At 39.8% G+C, this 22392-nt stretch overlaps 1 protein-coding gene across 4 annotated transcripts in view; it reads right to left on the reverse strand.

The window, feature by feature from the left end:
- The window catches only part of Ryr3 (ryanodine receptor 3), a 527473-nt gene that overhangs the window by 307005 nt on the left and 198076 nt on the right, over positions 1-22392 (reverse strand). For all 4 annotated transcript variants that reach the window (XR_005877312.1, XM_040746007.1, XM_040746008.1 and 1 more), the window contains exons 4-8: positions 15616-15690; positions 12814-12892; positions 6885-6997; positions 5767-5866; positions 2789-2882 (exon numbers count right to left, since the gene is read on the reverse strand). Coding sequence is in view for 3 of the 4 variants with exons in the window: in XM_040746007.1 (XP_040601941.1) it covers positions 2789-2882; positions 5767-5866; positions 6885-6997; positions 12814-12892; positions 15616-15690 (461 nt within the window). In the remaining variant the exon portion in view is untranslated. The remainder of the gene's footprint in view (positions 1-2788; positions 2883-5766; positions 5867-6884; positions 6998-12813; positions 12893-15615; positions 15691-22392) is intronic.

The following is a 22392-nucleotide window of genomic DNA, read 5'->3' on the forward strand; positions in this document are numbered from 1 at the left end:
AAGTGGTCTAACCCTGGAACTATCATCAGAGGACACTCCAAGTCCAACTTCTGATATATTCGTAAAGGTCCATACTTCCTAAGTAAGACATTCTTGCAGCTTGTTCTGCTTAATTTAACCAGGTTACTAAGGTTGAAACAAGTTGTTCCTGCTTTCTTAAATGACTGCAATAAGGAGTAGAGTGGGTGGACAACTGAGGTGCTTTTGAAAGCATGGCTGACAGCTTAGCCTTAGCTCCAACAGGCCATGTGACTTAGCCTAGGGCGTTTGACAAGCCAGAGGCACAGTCAGGAATTTGAGTTCAGAATGTGGAACTGTGAATCTTGAGTTTCCATTCTTGGGTAATATTTCCATCAAGCCTGCCTACTCTCAGGGTTCAGAGGGAAGGAAATACATTTCATATGGGGAGTCAGTACCATAGTATGACTTAGTGGTTTCCAGAGTCCCTTAGCATTCTCTCTATTCCCTCCCCATTCCATTGACTTCAATGTTTCCAACAATCCTGGCTAGTTGAGGATTCTTTTTTCTGATAACAGACATCAATAAAGAGGCTTACCATTCACAGTCCCTAGACATAAAAAAAATTCAAAGCGTCTTGCCAAATTTCAAGAATTCAGGCTCTTGCTCAAGAATTCAGCTTCCTTGCTCAATCAGTCCCTCATGCTGCCTCACAAAGGAAAGAGACAAGTATGTCTTCTCATCTTCTTTGATAACACAGTAAGATTTAAAACTGACAATAAGTCAGACATCTAATCCCAGAACTGAGAGCAGATGCAGGCTGATGTCTGTGAGTTCAAAGCCAGTCAGATCTACATAGTGAGTTCCAGGCAGTAACACCATTTCTGAAAATCACTATCAGCAGCAATAAAAACAACTAAAATCAAATCAGCGTTAAACAAAGATGAAATGGGAAAATATCCTGCAACTGAATAAGGTCACATGACAATATTTAGGTCATGATCCATAATTCTAAGGGGAATCAGGTTGACTCCATAGTTATCACCATCAGCCACTTACTAGGATTAAGAAGGCATGGGGTAATTCAGTCACAACACTTATACAGATTATTCAGTGTGTTTTGGACTCTGCTCTATGTCACCATCTGGCTCCTATGAAGGACTTTCAGAGAATATAGAAAGTAGGAAGAGACATACTATAAGAGTCTCAAATCATCAGTGGAAAGTTTCTATAGTGATACATTCAATCCTACTGCTTCTGAGTCCTTCAGCACATGGAATAAGAAATGAGCTCTGATGAAAATACAACAAAACTCCGGTTTTCTAAGCTCCCACCTGAAATCAGTCAGGATGTCACCATTGACAGAGAAGTCTGATCAAGATGATCTCCAAATTGTCAAGATTTAGCCCTAATGTCACCAATGAAGTAAAATTAATGTAGTTTGAAAGGATCTTATATGCATGATGAAAAGATAAGAAACTGCTGTTACCAGATCAGACTAATTACTGTCAAAATCAAGCTGAATTTTGATGAGCAGTTTGATTTTTATTTAATATATGAAACTTCTACAGTCACAAGGTAGAACACTTTATGTACTCTCCTTTGAGGATAAGCAAAATAGAAATAAATCTTAAGCATATATTTACTATGTATGTTAATATCTTTCATTTCATAATTTTGAATCTTTTAAAAATTTTTATTGAAAAAAATTCACATAATATATATGATACTGTTTCTCCTACTCTAACTCCCCATCAGGTCCTCCCCACTTTCCTACCTATCCATCTTCATGCTCTCTCTCTCTCTCTCTCTCTCTCTCTCTCTCTCTCTCTCTCTCTTCTCTGTTTCTCTCTCTAAAAATAAGCATACAGGAAAAGCAATAACAAAACAAAAACTGAAAATCAAAACAGAAAAACTAAAGAAAATCAGTAAGAGAAAAAACAGCAAAAAGCATACAGGCACATAAAAACCTGCATAATATCCCTTATTACTATTAGCATATTGATTATTATGCTAAAGGAACATAGCAATAAAATGACTCCTAATGGCATAGCATTGCTCAACCCTCATCAGAGAATCTTCTTGCAGTAAATCAAATAACAAAGAGATCCACCAACCAGATCTTTATCAAACCCATTTCCCTCAAGGTTCAACTACCTACACAGAAGAGGAGGCATTAAGATAGTAAGAGCCAGAGGTGCTGGATAATTTCAAGAAAACAGTGTCTTCTAGACACAACAGGGCTGAGTCATAAATTTCGAATCTTTAACAGGAGCCCATTAAACAATCAGCTATTGGACTAAAGATAATACACATTAACACTACCTCTAGCTATAGCCCTTGGTACTGCTCCCTGCTAAGACTATCTTCTGTTGGAAACTGATGCCTAGTTTCTCCTAATGAGTTAGTAACAAGAAAAATGAAACCAACTAACTCCATGTAATTACTTAGTACACAAAGTGGGAGGAACAGAGATATGTTGTCTTTCAAGGAGCATCAATAATTTGTACAAGCACACAGTCTCCCAAAATGACTGACTTCCCTCACCAAAGGGGTACTTCAGACTCAGGAGCAGTCAAAGACAATGGAAGGCTTGGGAAACATCTTGGAGCACTGTTTGTTTAGATTGAATATAAACATATCAGTTTTGTGAGCAAACACTACTGTCTTGTGATTCCTATTTTACAAACTGGAGCTTGTGGCTAGATGGTCAGTCCAACTGAGAAATACCTACACAACTTATCTGTGGTTATATAATAATGCAAACTCTTCAATATAAGTCAATGGAGATTAGCTACAGCCCAGAGATAAAATGAGGATAGTGGCTTACCTGTGTTGAGAATCATTCTGGTCTGTAGATGGTATTGTCAAACACTCATCATGACCATGGAAAAGGCGGACTACATGCCCACCAAGTAGGTATCCTATGAAAGAATGGAAATCCACCATAAGCTGAGAGAAAACTTAAAGAGAACACTGTGTTCAATGAGGGTAAATTCATGGCTGGTTCTAGCAAACAGCATTTGGAAAAGTGTAGAGTCCATGAATTTAGGCCTCAGGCAGAAAAGAATTTTAACCCTGGCAGTTAAGTAGTGTTTCAGAAATAAGTAAGTAAAGCTAAAACACCAAGTGAAAGGTAAAACCAGGGTGTCAACTGTTATCCCTAAAAAACAAAAGGAAAATTATTGTTAGAAAGAGCAGGTTTTTCCAGTTTCTCAAGAAGCTAATAAATCAATATCAAAATTACCAGAGAAGTTCTTACAATCTTAGTGTATATAATTTGTGGCAAAATCCAAATCAAATTATGGTCATGGGATAGAAATGACCTGGAATGGGGTGATGATCTCTTTTTAAGAGCTGTTAAGGAAAAAGCAATAATAGAGCTGCTTTAGAAGAAGGTAGTTTTCAAATGTAGTTAACAAATACAGATCAAACTTGATGACGCATCTATAGTAAAAAGTGGGAGGCAGAACTACTCCAGCATGTCTGAAATGGACATATACACTAACTGCTATCAACAAGCTCTTAGATTTCAGCCAAAATGAACCTCAACAGTCATTAAGTCCAGACACTAAAAAGAAACAATGTTTTTCAAGGGCATGATGACCCACTGGTCATCAAATGAATTCCAAACATTAATTCAAGGAGCATACTAGGAGAGACAGGCCTGGCTGAGCTAGTTTTCACAAAGAAATTGGATTTGTTATTCTTCTGAATTAAAAAATCTCTAGGCTACTCTGTTCTCAGGAGACATACAGACTTAATATGCTCCATGTCTGCATTCAGAGTTTTCCTTTTTAAATTACATAATTAGATCACATGAAGGGGTTGTCTCAAACTATTGTGGATGCTGGATTGAGACAGTAACTGGTAAATCCTGCTAGAGAGGAAAATTGATGTTCTTAGAGCATATTGCACAGCGACGGTCTGATTTTTCTTAATTTATTTCTCTTTTTATGCAGGCAAGGAAAGATTATCTTAAACTCCCCTTAAATATTCACAAGTATTTTTCCAATAGTTAATTATACTAATATGTACAGTTGAATTTTTTGCATTTGAATAATTCATGGCACAGTGAAGGGAATTCCTTCAAACCCTTGATTAAACTCTTTATTCTCTCTTGGTGGCAAGACTATGTCCGTTAAGAGTCCTTCATGAATAGTTTGTGGGTTTTTTAAATCAATATTCTCATCTGAGAAGACTGCCAAATGCCAGTGCCAAAACTCTCTCTCTCTCTCTCTCTCTCTCTCTCTCTCTCTCTCTCTCTCTCTCTCTCTCTCTCGTGTGTGTGTGTGTGTGTGTGTGTGTGTGTGTTTGTATGGGTCACAGTCAGGAAGAAGGCATTGAGAGGAGGGCCACTAAGGTCCATGACAGCAGGGTGGGTTTCTCTCCTGTGGATACTAAAAGATCATTCTCCACCCAGCCCTGTGACTGAGCCGATGAGCTCTTCCCATTTCATACACACAAGGGCACTCAACACTTCTGTGAGAATCATTTGACATTATTTGCAAACACTCCTTAATTAATCTCCTCAAGCTCTCTGTTGTGACTGAGATAATTTTATTTTTGTGGCTGAAGATGAAACATTTAAAATAGAGATGGGGTTGAAACTTTTTAGAGAAGAGTTTAAGACAGGGAATCTAGGTTCCTGATAACAGGGAAAGACTGAGTAGATTCAAAGAGGTCTATTGATGTTTGTATGTATGTGCTTACATGTGTGTGAGGGGGGAGGGACACACACATACACACACACGAGGGAGAGACAGAGAGAGAGAGAGAGAGAGAGAGAGAGAGAGAGAGAGAGAGAGAGAGAGAGAGAGAGAGAGAGAGAGAAAGCCTTGGCAATGCTGGACAAATGTTCTATCACTAATCTAGATCCCCAATAAATGCCTAATTTGTAAAGACATCTCATATCCTACCAGGAAACTTAGGGTTTGCATTTCCCAATTATTTAGCAAAACTGTGGTGCCTTCTGAAACTGGGCTATCACCTTAACAACTCTCATTTCTTCCCATGTTCATACATCACAGCACAGAAGGGGCTTTCCCAGTTTGAAGCCAGGATGCTCAGGAAGAAAACTAGGGTTAAAGCCTGTGATAAGACTATTTTTAAAAATTCAGATCTTTCTGTAAGGTGTTAGAGTGGAATTCAATAACCCTTGGGTCATTGGCATTTCATTTTTCTGCTCAGCTGTGGTCTACCTATCTATGAGTGAGGTAAGAACAACGCGTTTATTACATAACCTGTAAAGCGCATTGACTTTGCCTGTCTCCAAGAAATAGTGTATGAAAACAAAGTTAGATGAGCTTATTTCCACAGAAAGAATTTAATGCTGAGAAAAATTTCATTTATTATTTTAAGGGTGCTCCACAAAGATAAGTAAATATCAAAGACCAATTATATGTTTATTTATAAAGGAAGTTCTTTCCTACTTTGGGGAGAGGCATGGCATGAGGTGGGGGATAAGCCATATTATCTTTCTGGCAAGTGATCTCTTCCAAGATGGAAGTTTTGGGACCATTTATTTACCAATAGTAACCATGAATAAAAGTGAAAACTTGGTGAGAGAGGGAAGGTATATGTCCTGCATGCTTGGAGTGATAATCTAACTATGGGCACTGAAGAATTAAAAACAAGGTTAATGACACCCATGGGGAGTCAGAATAGAAAATAATTTATACTGACATCAGATAAAGAAAGTAGGAGAAATAAAACTGTGTGTGGATGCTGGAAAATAGCAGAAAATGTTGACATACACAGCCCAGAGGGAATGTCGGGCTCAGGACTGACTGCATTACAAAGGCCTACCTTCTTCGATGCTACTTCCCGAACACGTAGGATGTACATTCCAGAGTGTTTGCATAAAGGAGGCATCCACTTGGATGCTACCATTTGATATCGAGAGATGCTGCAGTGGGAGAAGAGAGAAATCCCCTTTAAACCACTAGTCCGGGCCTGTCAGAGCTGCCGACTACTACCTCAAGGATTATATTACATGGCTTCAGCATTCTTTGCTTCTTTCTGCATAGCCCGAGTAGGAGCTTCTTTACTCAATAGTGAGGGAGCTTTATATCTGGCACTATACACCGGGAAGAAGTTAACCTGTCACTTCAGCTGCATCCCTGATTCTACATGCTTATAACATGTCTTTTTTTTTATAGGATAAGAATGCCCACAAATAGGAAAAAAATTACTTCAACATTTGGAGAAAGCTAGGAGAAATCAGCTGGCAGGATTGGCCCTGTGGGAAACTGCTGAGAAATTTAACACTTTGGCATTACTCTATCTTCAGGCATCCCCACCCTGAGCGGAGCTTGCTTGGTACCTATACTCAGATTAAAGACCTCGTATGCATCTGTCAGCCTCTGCACTAACATCTTATGTTTTTTCTTTCTCCATCAAAAGCTTATTTTCCTGTTTCTTTCCTTCCTTTCTTTCTTTCTTTCTTTCTTTCTTTCTTTCTTTCTTTCTTTCTTTCTTTCTTTCTTCCTCTCTTTCATTCTGTTTAGAGACAGGGTTTCTCTGTAGTTTTGGAGCTTGTCTTAGAACTCACTCTGTAGACATTTCTCGCCTCGAGCTCACAGAGATCTGCCTGCCTCTGCCTCCTGAGTGCTGGGATTAAAGGTATGGGGCACCAACACTGGGATTTCCTGTATTGTTTTTGCTGTCTTGTATTCCATTTGACAAGAGTCAAATAATGTGATAAATTCATAGTAAATGTGACTTAACTCATCTTAGCAACATTTTCTCAATACAACACACTAATCTGAAAGAAAGCTAACAGCTAAATTCTAGGCACTATGATTGCCTCATGGGGGAGAGACATCTTGTTCTACTTAGCCTGCTGTGGCTAGGTTTCCCTTGGCTACCTAACACTAAAGGGGGTGCTCTGAAAACAAAAGATGCTCCTGTCAGGAGGTACTTACAAGGTATCTTTCAGAGGACACACTGACGAGGATAAGGTCATCTCCAATCCGTACTTTCTCTCCTTCAGATCTCTGTTTGGAAGCAGGATGTATGGTCCACCAACAGGCTTCTCCTACATGAGGGCTGCATGAGTTAGTCTCTTTGTCCGAGAAAGCAGTGATCCTAATTCTGCCTCATATTCCTTCCTGATGACTTACCTCTCTCTCCCCTCTTCCCAACTCTCTTTGTTTCTATTTCTATTTACCTACAACCAGACCTGTTGTGTAGTATACACTCTTGACTATAGTTTCATTTTCCATGAAGACAGAAAAGGCACAATTTGGGAAAGATCATTGGAGGTCAGTATGTACAGAAGGCTGAATATTTTAATAGATATAGGACATGATTTTATTCACACTCCCTTTTACATCTTTCTTTTAGGAATAGATTTCAAAGTATGTTTTGGTGGTGTATGTAGAAGCTAGAAGATCAGAATTTTAACTAACACAAAGGAAAAGAAGCCCCTGACTTAAAAGTACACCCTGCTATGAATAGATTCCAGCAGGAAAGTGCTTGGGCTGGAGGTAAAGATGGGTTGTAAACAGGAAGAATGGCTAAAAGGTTTTAAGGACATTTAAGCCCCAGATCCCCTCCCCATCCCACACAAGCAGATGCCTCTTCCTCCCCCAGGCTGCAGCAGAATTGGTCTTGGTCGCAAACCACCAAGGGTCTGGACTTGGAAATACTCTAAGATGCTGCCAAATAAGAGAGTGGCGTCCTGCTGAGAACAGATAGCTACAGTTTATGGGTGATTAGAAATACCCCAACTTCTCTCCATTTGATGCTATCCCTCAGCTTCTAGATGACCACCTGCAAAGCTGAGAGAGCCTTACCACTCCTCAAATTTGAGGACTGTGTTTTAGGGAAGCCAATATACCAAAGGTAAAATCTACCAGAGTTTGAGACTCTCCTTCTTCAATGCTAAGAGCTCTGAAAAATAACTCCAGAGTGAGGATTAACAGATGTCGAGCTACAAGCCAGTTTCCTATCAGCTTTTATGACCCTGACTTAAATATGAGTAAAGGCAAAAAGGTCACTTGGAATTTGAGGAATGCCTCTAACATTGATATGGAAACAAACAGACAAACAAAACATGACAGAGGTGTGTCTGGGACTAGAAAAATCAAGATTGCAGAGAACAAAAACTTTAAATAATTTTATAAGTAACAATCTTTTAAAACAGAAATTATTATACTCAGAAAGCATCATGAAGGTTTCCTTAAGAAAGAAAGAAAATTACTCTAATTCTGAAGGAAAACAAAATAATTACAGACAGTCTTCCAAAAAGAACACAGAAAAATAGTTTAGAAGGAATGAGAGAGGCAGAGGCAGAGGCAGAGGCAGAGGCAGAGGCAGAGGCAGAGGCAGAGGCAGAGGCAGAGGCAGAGGCAGAGGCAGAGGCAGAGGGAGAGGCTCAGAGGCAGAGGCAGAGGCAGAGGCAGAGGCAGAAGCAGAAGAAGACTTAGACTTGAGCATGGTGTTACACACCTTTAATTTCAGTGTTCAGGAGGCAGAGGCAGGTGGATTGATGAATTTGAGACCAGCCTGGTCTACATAGAGTTCTAGGGTGACATAGTGAGATCTTATAAACAAAAAAGAATTAGAAAGAGAAGCAGTGAGAGGATAGGAGAGAGAAGCAGTTGGAAGGAGAGGCCATGTGAGGGGTTTGAAAGTTTAACCCACAGAAACAGCTGACCTGAACAAGGGGAAGCTCTTGGACCCAAGACTGATAGCTGGGAAGTCAGCATGGGACTGATCCAGACCTCCTGAATGTGGGTGTCAGTGAGGAGGCCTGGGCAATCTGTGGGGCCTTGGGTAGTAGATCAGTATTTATCCCTGGCATACAAATGGACTTTGGGTGCCCATCCCACAATGAGGGATGCTCTCTCATCTTGGACTCTTGGGGGAGGGCCTAGGCCCTGCCCTGACTGAAATGACAGACTCTGAAGATCTCCCATGGAGGACCTCACCCTCCTTGGGGATCAGAATGGGGATTGGGTGGAGGCTGGGTGAGGCTGGTGGGGGAGGAAAGGAGGGAGAGGGAGCTGGGATTGACATGTGAAGCAAGCTTGTTTCTAATTTAAATAAAAAATAAAAAAATTAAAAAGAGGAAAGAGAAGAGGAGAATGATATAACTATATTACAATAAAATTCTAGAGGAATCCCCAGAAAGCAAGAAAGAATAAGGAGTATTAATAAAGAAACAGTATCCCTAAAACTTTCCCAGAGCTGGGAAAATAAACATCTGCAAATGGATAAGGTCCCCAGAATCCCTTGCATAATTAAGCATCCACCCTACACTGTGTCCTCTTGAGACTGAACAACAGAAAGAATACACAAGACACACTGTGGTATTTCAAACATTAGAGAAAAATAGTGTTTTTAGAAGAGAAAAACAGTCACACACAAAACATCAGGAATCAGAACACGCTAGTCTCAGAAGCCAGTGAGCCTCAAAAGCCTGTAGGAAGTCAAGAAAAAATACTTTCAATACAGAATTAAACTATGAATTACTTATGAAGCCAGGATGGACAAACCTTCAGATAATTTGGTACCTGCATGCATCTTTTCTGTGAAAGCTACTGTGTAGTGTGGTTCAACAAACTAAAATAGGAAACCATAGTGTAGTCAAGAGGAAGCAAAATTTAGAAGAGGCAAGGTGAAGTCCTTGAGTGATGGTGGATATTTCTAAGAAGATGAGATAATGTGACTGATCCTATAATAATTTAGGGACATTTTTGGACCAGCGGGAAAGCTTGGAAGTGAATCCATGATTCAGCCACAGAAGACAAAACAAACCTGACTTTTGAAAGAATAATGAAATATACATATATTTAATAAACAATAGTAAGCAGTAATGGGAGTGATGAACACAGGTGCCTGAGGCAGGAATCTAGAGTAGGGAGCAGATATTTTTAATAAGCATCAAAGCTCCATTTATCTACTAAAATTATGTGTAGGTATCTGACTACATTTAAAAATGCATCACAAGAGAATTTAACCTCTACATTTGAAGTGAAAATGATCAGACTATCCAGGAAACTCTGTGGGCCATGAGGCAGCATCCAGCATGAAGAGCACATGAACAGACACACACAAAAGTGAGAGGGGCACTTCTCTGCCACTTGTCTTATCCTTGGAGCTGTTCCCCGAACTCCTAGGTTGTGCCAGTCACTGGCTCCAAAATTCATGACAGCACTTGCAAAGTCATGTCCTTATAAGTCTAAATTCTAAATCTATGTTAATGTAGTAGAATCAAAACAAAACTTTAAAAGTATGAAGAACTGAGCAACCAACTCAGTTGTACTGGTTATCTAGTTTGTGAAGTCTAAGAATTTATCAGCATGTAGGGGAAAAATCTAGACCTATTGTCAAAACATCCCCTTCTGTTTCCTCACACTTCCTCCTCGACATCCAACCCAGCTAAGGGTCAGCCTGCTTCTTCACAGGTTTCTGTACTAAGGAGCATTCACAGACTTGCCTGGTAAGGAACTAGGATTCTATTCCAGTGCACCCCGTGTGACCCTTCTTATGATAGGTTTCATCCCATAAAACCCTGAATGTCACTGGGGGAAGCCAGTGCACTCATGACTCAAGGGGAATATGAGCAGAGTAGATCAAGTGTGAAAGAAAAGAAAATTACTTCAGGCCCTAAATTTGCACGCAGCCAGCCACCCTATCCTACAGATCCCCACACAAGTCAGCTCCCGAGAAGCCAGTTTGGACTTAACCAGCTCAATTATCTACTAGGTCTCCTGTCACCAAAGTTCTTACTAATTCCGATTTCAGGGACTCAGAAAATAACTTCTGAGGGAGGATCAGAGTCTGTTTTCCTCCTTTTCATTAGAGGCTCTCATAGTAAATTAAATACATTTTCTGAGCTCTTTACTAGAAAGCACTATTTTTCTATTCTTCTCCGTCTCTCAGAAACTATAGCATTGTTTCACTACTATAAATAGAAGGATTATATATGACTTCTGATTACATGTTATAAGATTGGCATCTGACTTATCCAGAGAGGCCAACTTACATTTGTGGTGTGACATTCTACTCTATTTGTGATTTTTAGCAATGATTGACAGAATTTTAGAGGAAACTATACTTGAAAAAAAACATAAGCTGAATACAAAGAAACATCAAGTCTAATTCATACAGGATCTTACTTTAGGGGAAAAGTGGTCACAACAGTCGGAGACAGCCCTGACTTTTCCTGTATACAAAGGGAGAGGACATCATGATTCAGGCCACGGAAACAGCAGATGCAGGTGGATAGGAATTTATATTGTTTTCTGATCATCACAAAATTATATAATCTGAACCATTATTTGATACATTAGCCCCATTTCAGAACAACAGCATAGACTTTTGTTCTTTGGAGATGCAACATTGGAACTCCCTTCCTGTTAGGGGGAAATGCCATACTGTTAAAGACTATATTCCAAAAAGAATTTCTGTAATATGCTAAGTGATTTTACTTCTCTGGCCTCTCTTTCCACAGCTTGGTTAATTTTGAATCTCCAATGTCCTATTCAGTGTCCTTCCAGAAAATCCTTACTCGGCTTAAATCCTTTAGAATCAGTTTCTGTTGCTTTTGTCCACACTTCTTAATTGGTAAGAGTCCAATCTCTATCTGGAGCAGAAATTCTGTTTGCAATGCCCTTGACCAGATAGTCAGATTGTCTCTACATGTTTCCAGTCACAGGGAACATGCTACATCCCCTGGCCTGCTGTTCCTATGCTGGTTAATTGCAGATATTACAAAGCATTTTCTTTCACTGAAGTGGAATATACCTCATTTCAACTTCTGTTCATTTCACTGTTGGCCTTCAGAACAGCCCCAAAGAAAACAACATGCTCTTGATAATGTAACTTCTTACATATTTGTAGACAGTTTTCCTGGACCTCTGTCCTTCATTTCCAGACTCCAGAGAGAGCTGCCATCATCTTGGCCACCAGGGACTTGCTATGTAGCTTAGACTGGCCATAAACCTACTAAATTGTCCAGGCTGACCTTGAATGGATAATTCTCTTTTCTCAGCCTCCCTAGTACCAGGATCAGAGGCATGCACCATGTCTGACTGATCATCAATATATACATTACATTATTCACATACATATATACATACAAAATGGGAGTGACTTCCAATGTATTTGATGCTTTGTAGAAGGCAAATGACACTGGATTATTAGTATGAACTTTAAGGGGAAAAAACTCTTTTTGAACTAATTCTATCACAAAAGTTCTAAGTTTAGATCTAGTATGCTGACACTTCTTTATCATTATTTCCTCAATTATTTGGTAATGGTTTCTGTTATTGTTATATACTTTATGGCAAAAAACATTTCTCTACTTACAGAGATAGGTTCTTACTTAAAATACTACAGATAAAACTTAAATAAATTTATAGAAAAATATACAATCAATATATGGGAGATACACTGGATTTCCAAAACTGAGGCTGGTGGGCGTCATTGACTGACATTAGGGAAACTAACTGGCAATGGCTTGTTTGCAGAATACAAAGGGCCTACTTCTCTAATTTAGATATCATATTTCACTATTAAGCCCTGATGAAGTCACTTTTATTTGTTTCCTTAGCAGTTATGCAGTACCTATAGTTCTCAAGAACCAAACTGTTTGTAATGGCAAGCGATTAAAAAGGTTTCCAGCATCCAGGCTTCCGGCATCATGCTTTCACTCCTTAGACTCCATGTTTTCATGTACTTCACATGTGCTCCCTTGAATCATCCTCAAAAGATTTCTTTTTACCAGTATTCTCTTTTTCAACCACGCTGGTGTAGAATTCTAAATGAGTAACATATCCACCATCTTTCTTAAGTGTCCTTAACACAAGAGCACACTGGCTGAAGCTTGGAATGACAACTTACCTGTGGCATGTTCCCGCAGACCTACATCAAAGGCAAGTTTATCAGTCTGGGATCTTGATGTGGTCAAGCATGTTAGATACTGTGGAACAAGAGCAGATGCTAGGAGTCACACCCTTCTACCGGGTCCTGGTACCACCACTAGTTAGCTTCCCACTAATTGCAATAAATCAGCTACTATGAAATAGGTTCAGTTTCCTCCCTAATTGAACGATTGACACTATGCTTTGGGAAAATATTTTTGTTTTGAATGTAAAACCCCAAAGACAATCTTATCTGATGATCTAGTAATTCTAGGACTCTATATAGAATAAAATTGAAATACTTAATATGCTTTGGTTCAAAGCATTCTGAGAAACTTTTAACTTGAACTTGAAAACAATATAAATGACCAGCAGTAAAGAAGAGGCTAGATCGACTTTGGTTCTTCTGTTTTGTGGAGTATTGCACTATACTAAGAGTACTGGTAAAGAATATGCATGTAGCATATAACTTTATTTTTATAAGATGTTGAGCCAAGAAGTTACATAAAATAGCACATTTGTACAGTTGACATATGCAGAACACTTAAATGTGTAACGTGTGATTAGAATGAATTACATTGGAATAATAATAAAAACTGTGCTTGGATAAGTAAGGTGGGTGGGGGAAGCCAGAAAATCAGATAATTCCCCATTTCTTTTCATTTAACATTTGTTTTGGAGAATTTAATATATAAGCAATGCATCTAGCTCACTTCTGCCCTCCCCTTCCAACCCTTCCCATGTGGTTTCCCAAATTCATGACCTCGTCTATTATGCATATGTATATGCATATATATGTATGTATGCACACACATTCACATATGTATATATAATCTATTGGGTCCATGTGTCTAGAACTGATCACTTGGGGTTAGATAGCCTATGTGGGACCTTCAGTTCTTCATCTAGGGCAGTGGTTCTCAGTCGTCCTAATGCTGTGACCCTTTAATACAGTTCTTCCTGTTGTGGTAACCTCCAACCATAAAATTATTTTCATTGCTACTTAATAACTGTAATCTTGCCACAGTTATTAATCATAATGTAAATATCTCTGTTTTCTAATGGTCTTAGGTGACCCCCAGGTTGAGAACCACTGATTTGGCGGGTGACCTGTCTATGTTGCCTTGTCAATGCTAGTAGTTTCTTCCTTTCTTTTTTTGAAAAACATTTCCCGATTTTTTAAATCTCACAAAATTACATTTATCCTTTGTTGTGGATTATGACAACATATGTGCAGGTGACACTTCTAAAATGATTTTTAAAGCAGTCTAATAGAGGAAATAAACCAAGGGCCTCTTCCTGGCCTTCTTGCTGATGGCACAGTGATGTAGGCTGGGATTAGAGTGGGAGGGGATAAGCACAGGCACTGTCTAGCTTTCTGCAGGCAGGTGGAAAATGCTGCATTATAAAAAGTCTTACTTCATGGGCTTTATACCAAAACTACTTTTAAAAAGTCAATGTAGATTTTATATTAATTGGGAGTGAGCTTTATTTTTTTAAAGGACTGAATTTAGGCATAAATAGTTCAAACCTTTGCATCTCTATAAGGCTGCTAGCCTGAGTTTTAAGAGCCATTGGAGGGTATACTGTTTCAAGATTTATTTATTATATCTGTGCAGAAAAACATATCTGAGGTTCTTATTTGCCTTCAAAGTAAGCAACAGATTCTAAAGGGTGGTCACCTTTCATTTCCATAGATTGCCAGGTAAAGATGTCCCCACTCAAATGGTCTCCACCAACCCTCAGATATAGCTGGCTAGTTTGTTCTGTCTTTTACAATGGTTCTGTCTGAGAGTCAACTTCTTACCCACTGGTGACAAAATATACTGCAGAAAGTCAATTATTTAAGAAATAGCTTCTGATAACGCTACAATTTGGTAGTTCAAGCTTCAAGAAGAACTTTGTGTGGAGAACCTGTAAATGTGTGACAATAAACGACAATCCCCCTGTCCTTCTGCTAGGATTACATGCTGCCATGCCAACCTTTCCAGTAGGTGATGGGGGTGTGCACTCAGGTCCTCATGTTTGCCCAGTTAATGTATCAGCTTTATTATAAAACGAATAATAATCTTTCTTACACCAATAGCATTCAAGGATTATATACTTAGGAGCTGAGAGCAAAAAACTGTTAGAGTCAGTTCATATTATACTAGATCAACATCCCAATATTTGTAATAACTGCTTGCAAAATATGGAGTATATGCATTTTGCAAGTTATATTTATTAAAGTTTGCATACATTTCATTTCAAGCTTTTGCTTTCTAAGTTAGGCTGAATTATCACCATCCTAGTATTTTGCTTTTAAATCCCTGATTAGTATAGCCTGGACCAGTTTTCTGTGATTGCCTCATCCATTATCGTCCTCCTGCCACTGGGTTAGCATAATACCTTCCGTTTCTTCCAGGATTGAAGGCCCTGTACATCATTCCATTTCTTTAGCTGTGTACAAGTAGAGAAATGCCACAAAAATCCCGTTTGATTTATTTCATTTGTACATAAATAAATCAGTTCATTTTATCAGTGATGCATTTGAGAAATGTTTACCGGGTGTCTAGTATGCCCATGTACTGTTCTTGGTAGGACTGGTCTTAGTGAAGTTTAAAGGAAGGGAATGGCTCTTTTCCTCATGGAATGGGGCACACTCAGTAAACACAAATCCCTGGACTTTGAGAGAAGTGATAGGAAGAAAACAATGGACTGAATCATTTATATTCTGAGCTATTCTCAGTGTTCATCATTTCTTTCTCATGAATGCTGAGAGCTGTCATCTCCATGTCCTTACCATTCCACTGAAAGAGTGCCGCAGGAGAATTGCATGGCCATAGAGCAGGGTCCTGTGGCCACCCCCTTGTGCTGCCTGTGGGAATGAAGAAGAAAACTGTCAGCACATACCAGCTGTGACTTATTTGGCAGAAAAGCAACATGAAGGATTTAGGAAGCAGATCCTAAGAAAAGTAACCATGACAAAACTCCCAAAGAATTCATTTAAGAAAGAAGTGTCCAGCCAATGGGCAAAAGGAGACTTTGTGAGCATAGCCATGCAGCATCCTTGGGAGAGAACAGCAAGGCTTGCTCTTCTCCTCAGAAATGGCCACTGCCCAGGATGAACAGAAACCAGAGCTGTTCTCCACTGGAAGCATGTAAATGAGGCACACTCTGCTTACCTTCCTTTGAACTTCTCATCTCAGAAGCATCCGGGATGAGAGAGAAACAAGGGTGGAGTAACTACAGCTTGATTCAGAAGGGCAACATGGTGAGCATCAATGTGCACTTTAGGTCTTGCAGTCTTTTGTTCCCTTCTAGGCACTGGTGCTTTCTGCCCACACAACTCAAATGGTCCTTTTTACACAGATCTCACCAACCAGGGATGGCACTGAAACCCAGAACTTTAAAAGAGTCACTAGTCCTGCAGAAATAGTTCCCTTAGTGGAGAGACCCATGTGACTGTACTCTCCGTCTCCCTCTGCACATCCATTTTGATGATTTGGTAGTGGCTGCCCAAACAGTAGAGAGGGAAGTCAGAGAAGATAAAATGGCCCGAAGGAAACCAAGCCACTGGTGGCTGGTCTTCTGTGTGACTCTGATCCACACAATGCTATGACGAAGCAAACGACCTATGCTGTGAAACTCCAGTGTAGCATCCCAGTTACAAGCGGGCATGAAGAACAGTCAGCTAAAAATGACAACTAAAAACATTGCTTTGGTACCAACCTAATTCTCCTGGTATCATGCTAATCTATCCCCAGGTAACCCGTTGTTAACACACATACTCTTTTAAAAGAAGATACTTGCTGCTTACAGACTCAGTACTCCTCAAACATGTACCAAAAGAGACCCCAAAGCCTAAGACAGCTACCAAGATTGAGTATGTGTGTGTTTGCTCATTCTTATGCATGTGGAGGCCAGAAGCAGACATAGGTTGTCTTCCTTACTTACCCTTCACCTATTTTATGAGACAGGATCTCTCTTAGAATCTGAGCAGTTGGTTGACTGGTCAGAAAGCTCCTGGAACCCTCCTGCATCCTCCTCCTGGTGCTAAGGTTACAGGTGCATGCTGCAATGCTTGAACTTTATGTGGGTGCTGGAGATCAGAGCTCAGGCCCTTAAGCTTGCACAGAAAATACTTTACCTACTTAGTCATCTTCTGTGCACCACTATCAAGAGGAAGTTTAACATTTTGCTTCTGTAGTCTAAAGGCATCTTTTATGCATCCCATTCTTTTCAGAGTTGCAGACTGGCTGCCCAAGGCACTGTCTGCAGTTTTATGCCACCTATCCTGTCCCCACAAGGCATGGCAATGAGCAATACAGAGGACAAGAAGCAGGTGGTGGGGAGAGAAACAGAGGTCTGGATAACAAGCTATGAGTGATTTCATGTCAGTTCTGTTTGGATTAGCAGAATTGCTCTGTCAAAGAGATTTTTCCCCCATGTCATACAATGAGTCTAAAGAGAAAAAAGACAAATGTGGTATATTGAAAAGAGGCTGATAACTAAATATAAATGTGGCTGTGCTCACCCCCCTCCTATAGAGATATTTAAGTGTTCTCAGAATTTAATACCATGAAGGATTACATTGCTCTTCACAATATTTCCAAATTTCATGAAATCATTTGCACTAACGTCAGCTGTATTTACAAATGTGTCAACACCTTACATTAAAATTAGATATACTAAACCATTTCACATCTTGTCTGTCTAACTGGGATTGTCCCTATGAGCTTGTATCCTTAAAACTTAACTGATGTTTCCAATGGCTCATATTTCATACACACACTCTCACCATGAATAAGTGACTGAAGCAGATGTCCTACTATCAACCATGGGTTCCACTCTTCTAATTTTTCTGTGTTCCCACCAGCTCTGTCATTATCAGGAGTCAAGAGTTGCTGACTCTAAACAGCATCACAGAGTGGCCTGGGTTGTTCTCCTCTGGTATGTCCAGAAACATGGATGGGTCCTCAAGTCTCTCATTATTATGCAACCACAGAAAGAAATGGATTAAAATACCAACTGGAATTGAATGTAATTTTGCTCTGCAGACCCTTATTCTCTTTGATATAGTACAGTAAGTTGTGGATGCTGGGGGAACATCAGAATCACCAGATCTCCCATTCCACAGTGGTTATTTCAGTAGGTCTGGAGCTGGCCTGAGTATGCATTTCTAATAAGGTCTGGGTGATACTGGTACTATTGGTCTAAGCCCAAGATTTTAGAATTTCTGATAGGGGAATGGATGGCTCTGGTGATAGGATGGAAGAGGAGCCTTCTATTTCTATTATAATGCTGATTGCTTCTATGGAGCACATGCTACATATGCATCAGGTGATTTACATACTATCATAGCCTATCTGCACGATGACCTTTTAAGGTAGCAATGAATGTCACATTTCATATGGGATGAATTTGGTACTAAAGGAGTATACCTAGCCTTACATGTCATAGTTGATATGATAGTACCATATACACTTGTGTTAACAACAGATCTTAATCTCATTTTTCTAATGTGTGCACAATGATTGCACATGCCATCAACAGGAAGAGATACAGAGACAATTTTCATGGGGCTCTTATAGCTGGGGTCTAATTAGCTCAAATTCTATGGTAGGCACATAACACAGAGTTGTACAAGGAAACATCTCACTTGATGTTAACTAGTGAAGCAATGATAATCACCCCCATTTTACAGCTGTGTTAACTGACACTTAGGTTAAATGACTTGCTCAAAGTCAAACATGTTCCATGTGCAGAGTCTGGACTTCACAAAGGCAATTTAACCGTGCATGACAGTATTGCCTTTTCTGTAGTGTGGCAGGGGAGATGAAACTTGGACAAAGATAAAATTATGTTACATGTAGAAACAGAATGCATATTAAAGAAGTGAAGCACAGAGTTTTGAATAGACCAAGAGGGTAAAGAGCATGTGTTAAGGAATGTCTTTATTGAAAAGGTAGACCAGCCTTAGGCTGCTGAAATACAGATGGTACGAAAGAGATGCCAAACTGGGTGGACTGTGTCCTGGGAGTAGGAAGTGTGAGTTATACTTGAACACTCGCAGCCATCTAGTAGTTAGTGCCCGTGTGCCCATGGACAGGGACAGATGATTAAGTTATGGTGCAGAGGCAGACAGGTCAGGCTATTCATGGCAGAGACTCACTTGCTCATTATATAAACTCTGTCCCACAGCAAGATACTGTAATAGTTTATGAAAGGATGGTGTCACCGTCAAAACTGTACCTTAGGAAGGGAAGTCCATGGTAGATGAACAGGAGTCAAGTCCTGAGGGGCAGAAGAGATTTTTCTCTCATTTGGTTTCTTTCACATGGTTGACAGGGAGTGAGCAAACCAAACTGTAGAGGGGAGTCATTGTTTATTCCTTCATCTCATCTGGTCTAAAACAACTATCGGTATCACCTTTGAAAATATTCTTCAGGCAACCACTCAGCCACCCACTGCTCCTAGTCCCTGAGACTGCTTTGTGTCTCATCTGGTCAAGGTGACGACCTCCCAAATATGCCTGCTAAGTAAGTTGTAGGCTAACGTGGCAGCCAGAACCACCCTTCCAAAGCTGTAACCCTCATCTTTGTTTTCTTGCCACAAATCCTCCAGTGACTCGCTACCAAGTTAGATACACGATGCTCCCATTGTGCTTTCTAATTCTCTGCATCAGGATTACAATTTTTTTTCTGAGAGCCCATACAGTAAGTACATTAGGCTCTGTGATCTCTGTCTTACAGTTACCAGTTGAACCTCACATAGTTTTTTAAAAGGATCTGTTCAAAGTTCAGACATCATTTTTATACTAACACACTGTACACATACAAGTTACAGCCTGAATTTGGCTTGTTGACTGTAAGTTGTCAAACCTTACCCTATACCTCAGTTGGCTCCCTTACACCCCTCTGATTTCAACTACCAGGAACACACTCCCTGTTGCTTCTGCTCCAGCCAAGCTGACCTCTCTATGCTTTTCAGAGAGCCTTGCTCCTACCACATGGACTTTGTACTTGGCTTTCCCTCTCCCCAGAATGCACTTCCAGTGTTCTCACAGCAGCTTCTACCCCCAAAATACCTCACTAGAGAAGTCTCCTGCTCTCATTCTTTGCCACATGACAGTCTCCCTTCACCACAGTCGTCTGTTTCATTATTAGCTGATGTGGATTGCTAAGTTAATTTTGTTGTGTATTTGCCTTTCCATCCCCTAGAATAAAGTAAGTTCCATGGACATTCAAACTAAAATGCTGTTTGTTATTTCAATGTTATTTCTATCAGTCTCAGATGCATTCGAAGACACTCACTAAATTTTCCCTAAGTGAATGAATAAATAATTGGTGTATGTGGCCCTTGGGTCTCCATTTTGCATAACAGAAAGAAGAGGCACAGGGAACTCAAAAAGCTTCTCACAGTTGCCTTGAACATGTGAGCTGGAATTTGAACTTGGGGCTAAGAATAAATTCTGCTAACTCTTTTGATATGAACCCTGTACTAATATTTCAAGAAAGATGTCACTTTTTACATAAAAGACACATGCAGCTAGCTCTTCACGGGGCAGTGCCCACACCTCAAGGCTGTGAGACTTTCTTTGGGGGGCAGTCCTATCCCCCCAGAAGTGGCCTTGAACGTCATCACTGGCAGAAGGATGCTTTTGAGTCACCCTATAATATGAGGGCGCACCAGGGAAAAGCTATTAAAAGTCCCTAATTCTATGTCTAGGGGAAGAATATGTCACTAGACAATTCAGTCATCTCACCTGTAATTCCAAGGTTAATTTTCATCATTGACATTTGTTTTTGAAGCTTCCAGGAAATAAAGCCTTTCATGAAGGTAAACTAGAAATCACATCCATGGAGGCCAAAAGCTTACTTTCTATCCAACCACCAACATTTCAAAACTGTTGTATCTCTAAACTGATTTGTCCTGTGATCCGAAATGCTCATTTCCACACTGGAGGCTCCTAGCCCCTAAGAAGCATTCTAAGATCCCAGGATGGCTCCCTGCTGAATCTGATGTAACCCCCAACACATCAAGTGTCATGCTCCCAGAAGGCCCTGCGGAGGAAGGGATTTTGGGGTGTGCCTGCTTTAATTTTTCTTCCTTGCTTATCCCATCTCTTACTGTGGTTCTGCTCAAATTGCAGGACATTTCCCTAGATACAAGAGACCTAAATAATAAATAATGGTGCCTTTTAAGCACAGGACAACGATAGTGATTAAACTGAATATTCAAAGTGGATAAACTGGAGTAAACTGCAGCAGGTAACCGAGCAGAGTCAGCTAGCTCAGTTATTTCACCCCAAAAGACTCAACTCGCAACTGTTATAAATGATTAAGAATTTTATAGTCTACTTAGGTGAGTAGAACCTTTGAGGAGAAACAAGAGAAATTATTGGACAAAATTTCAGATTTGATGAAATGGGAAGATTTACTTTGGTGCGCCTAATGGGAAAAGTAAAATTTGTTAGTTGTTTATTCCCCTGAATTTCACTTATAGATCCTGTGTGATTTCAACTAAGATTAAGAGGGTACTTTAGAGTTCAACAAAATTGTTAGTAAATTAATGCTGAAATATGAGCAGTAAGAAATATTTGTTCTGAAAGGGAACTTTTACAAAATGCTTTTAAGCAAAAATATATAATTCACTCTGCAATGGGTTCATAAAGAGGTGCATGGTAGGCACAGACATTCATAAAGAACCATTGTCTGAGGAGGCAGTTCCCGTACAGAAAGACATTCAGCATCAGCCAAGGAGAGAATACGAACATCAGCTCAAGGAATAGCAACAGAGTCAAATATCCCATTTTTAAATTACAGCCTGGCAGTGGTAGTGCATACCTTTAATTCCAGCCCTCAGGAGGTAGAGGCAGGAGGGTCTCTGTGAGTTTGAGGCCAGCCTGATATATAGAGCGAATTCCAGGATAGCTTCCAAAGTCACAGAGAAGCCCTGTCTTAAAAAAACCAAAAAAATTAAATTACAGACTAGCTGGCATGTAATACAATAGCCTACATCCTTTGCTGATGCTCTGAAGTAGCACGAACATTCAAAGGAAACAGAAGGCAGATATGACTGTCCCCAAACCAGTGAGCACCATAAAAATGGAAACTGAAGTACTAAATAGACCAAAGACCTTGTATCACAGTGACAAAGGACTTCCTGTCTCATTGAAATGTGGCAGAAAACTGAGCCTCAACCAAAGAAGTAGGAGATAGCTATGAATAAATGATAGCTATCAGAATGAAATGAAAACATATGGAAACATTTTTATTTCTTTTAGCAATGAAAGAAATTGCAATGATATGATCTTGCTATATCACTTTACATCTACAAAATGTGCAAAAAAGGAGGGGGAAATGCCGTGTGAACTGTATTTCAGCTGATGCAAGCCTGTCTAAGGTGGCACCCAGTGTAGCCCTTTTGCAAGGCAATATGGTAGTATATAAAAAGAGCCATAAAGAAGTCCATAGCCTCTGCTACAGTAATTTTACTTCTGAGAATAATTCAAAAGGAGCAAGAACATATGCACATAGCTCTGGCAAGGGCCTTATAATGGTCACAACCAAACAAA

The sequence above is a fragment of the Mesocricetus auratus genome, unplaced genomic scaffold (genome assembly GCF_017639785.1).
Source record: "Mesocricetus auratus isolate SY011 unplaced genomic scaffold, BCM_Maur_2.0 Super-Scaffold_100004, whole genome shotgun sequence".
In the NCBI taxonomy this organism is placed as follows: Eukaryota; Metazoa; Chordata; class Mammalia; order Rodentia; family Cricetidae; genus Mesocricetus; species Mesocricetus auratus.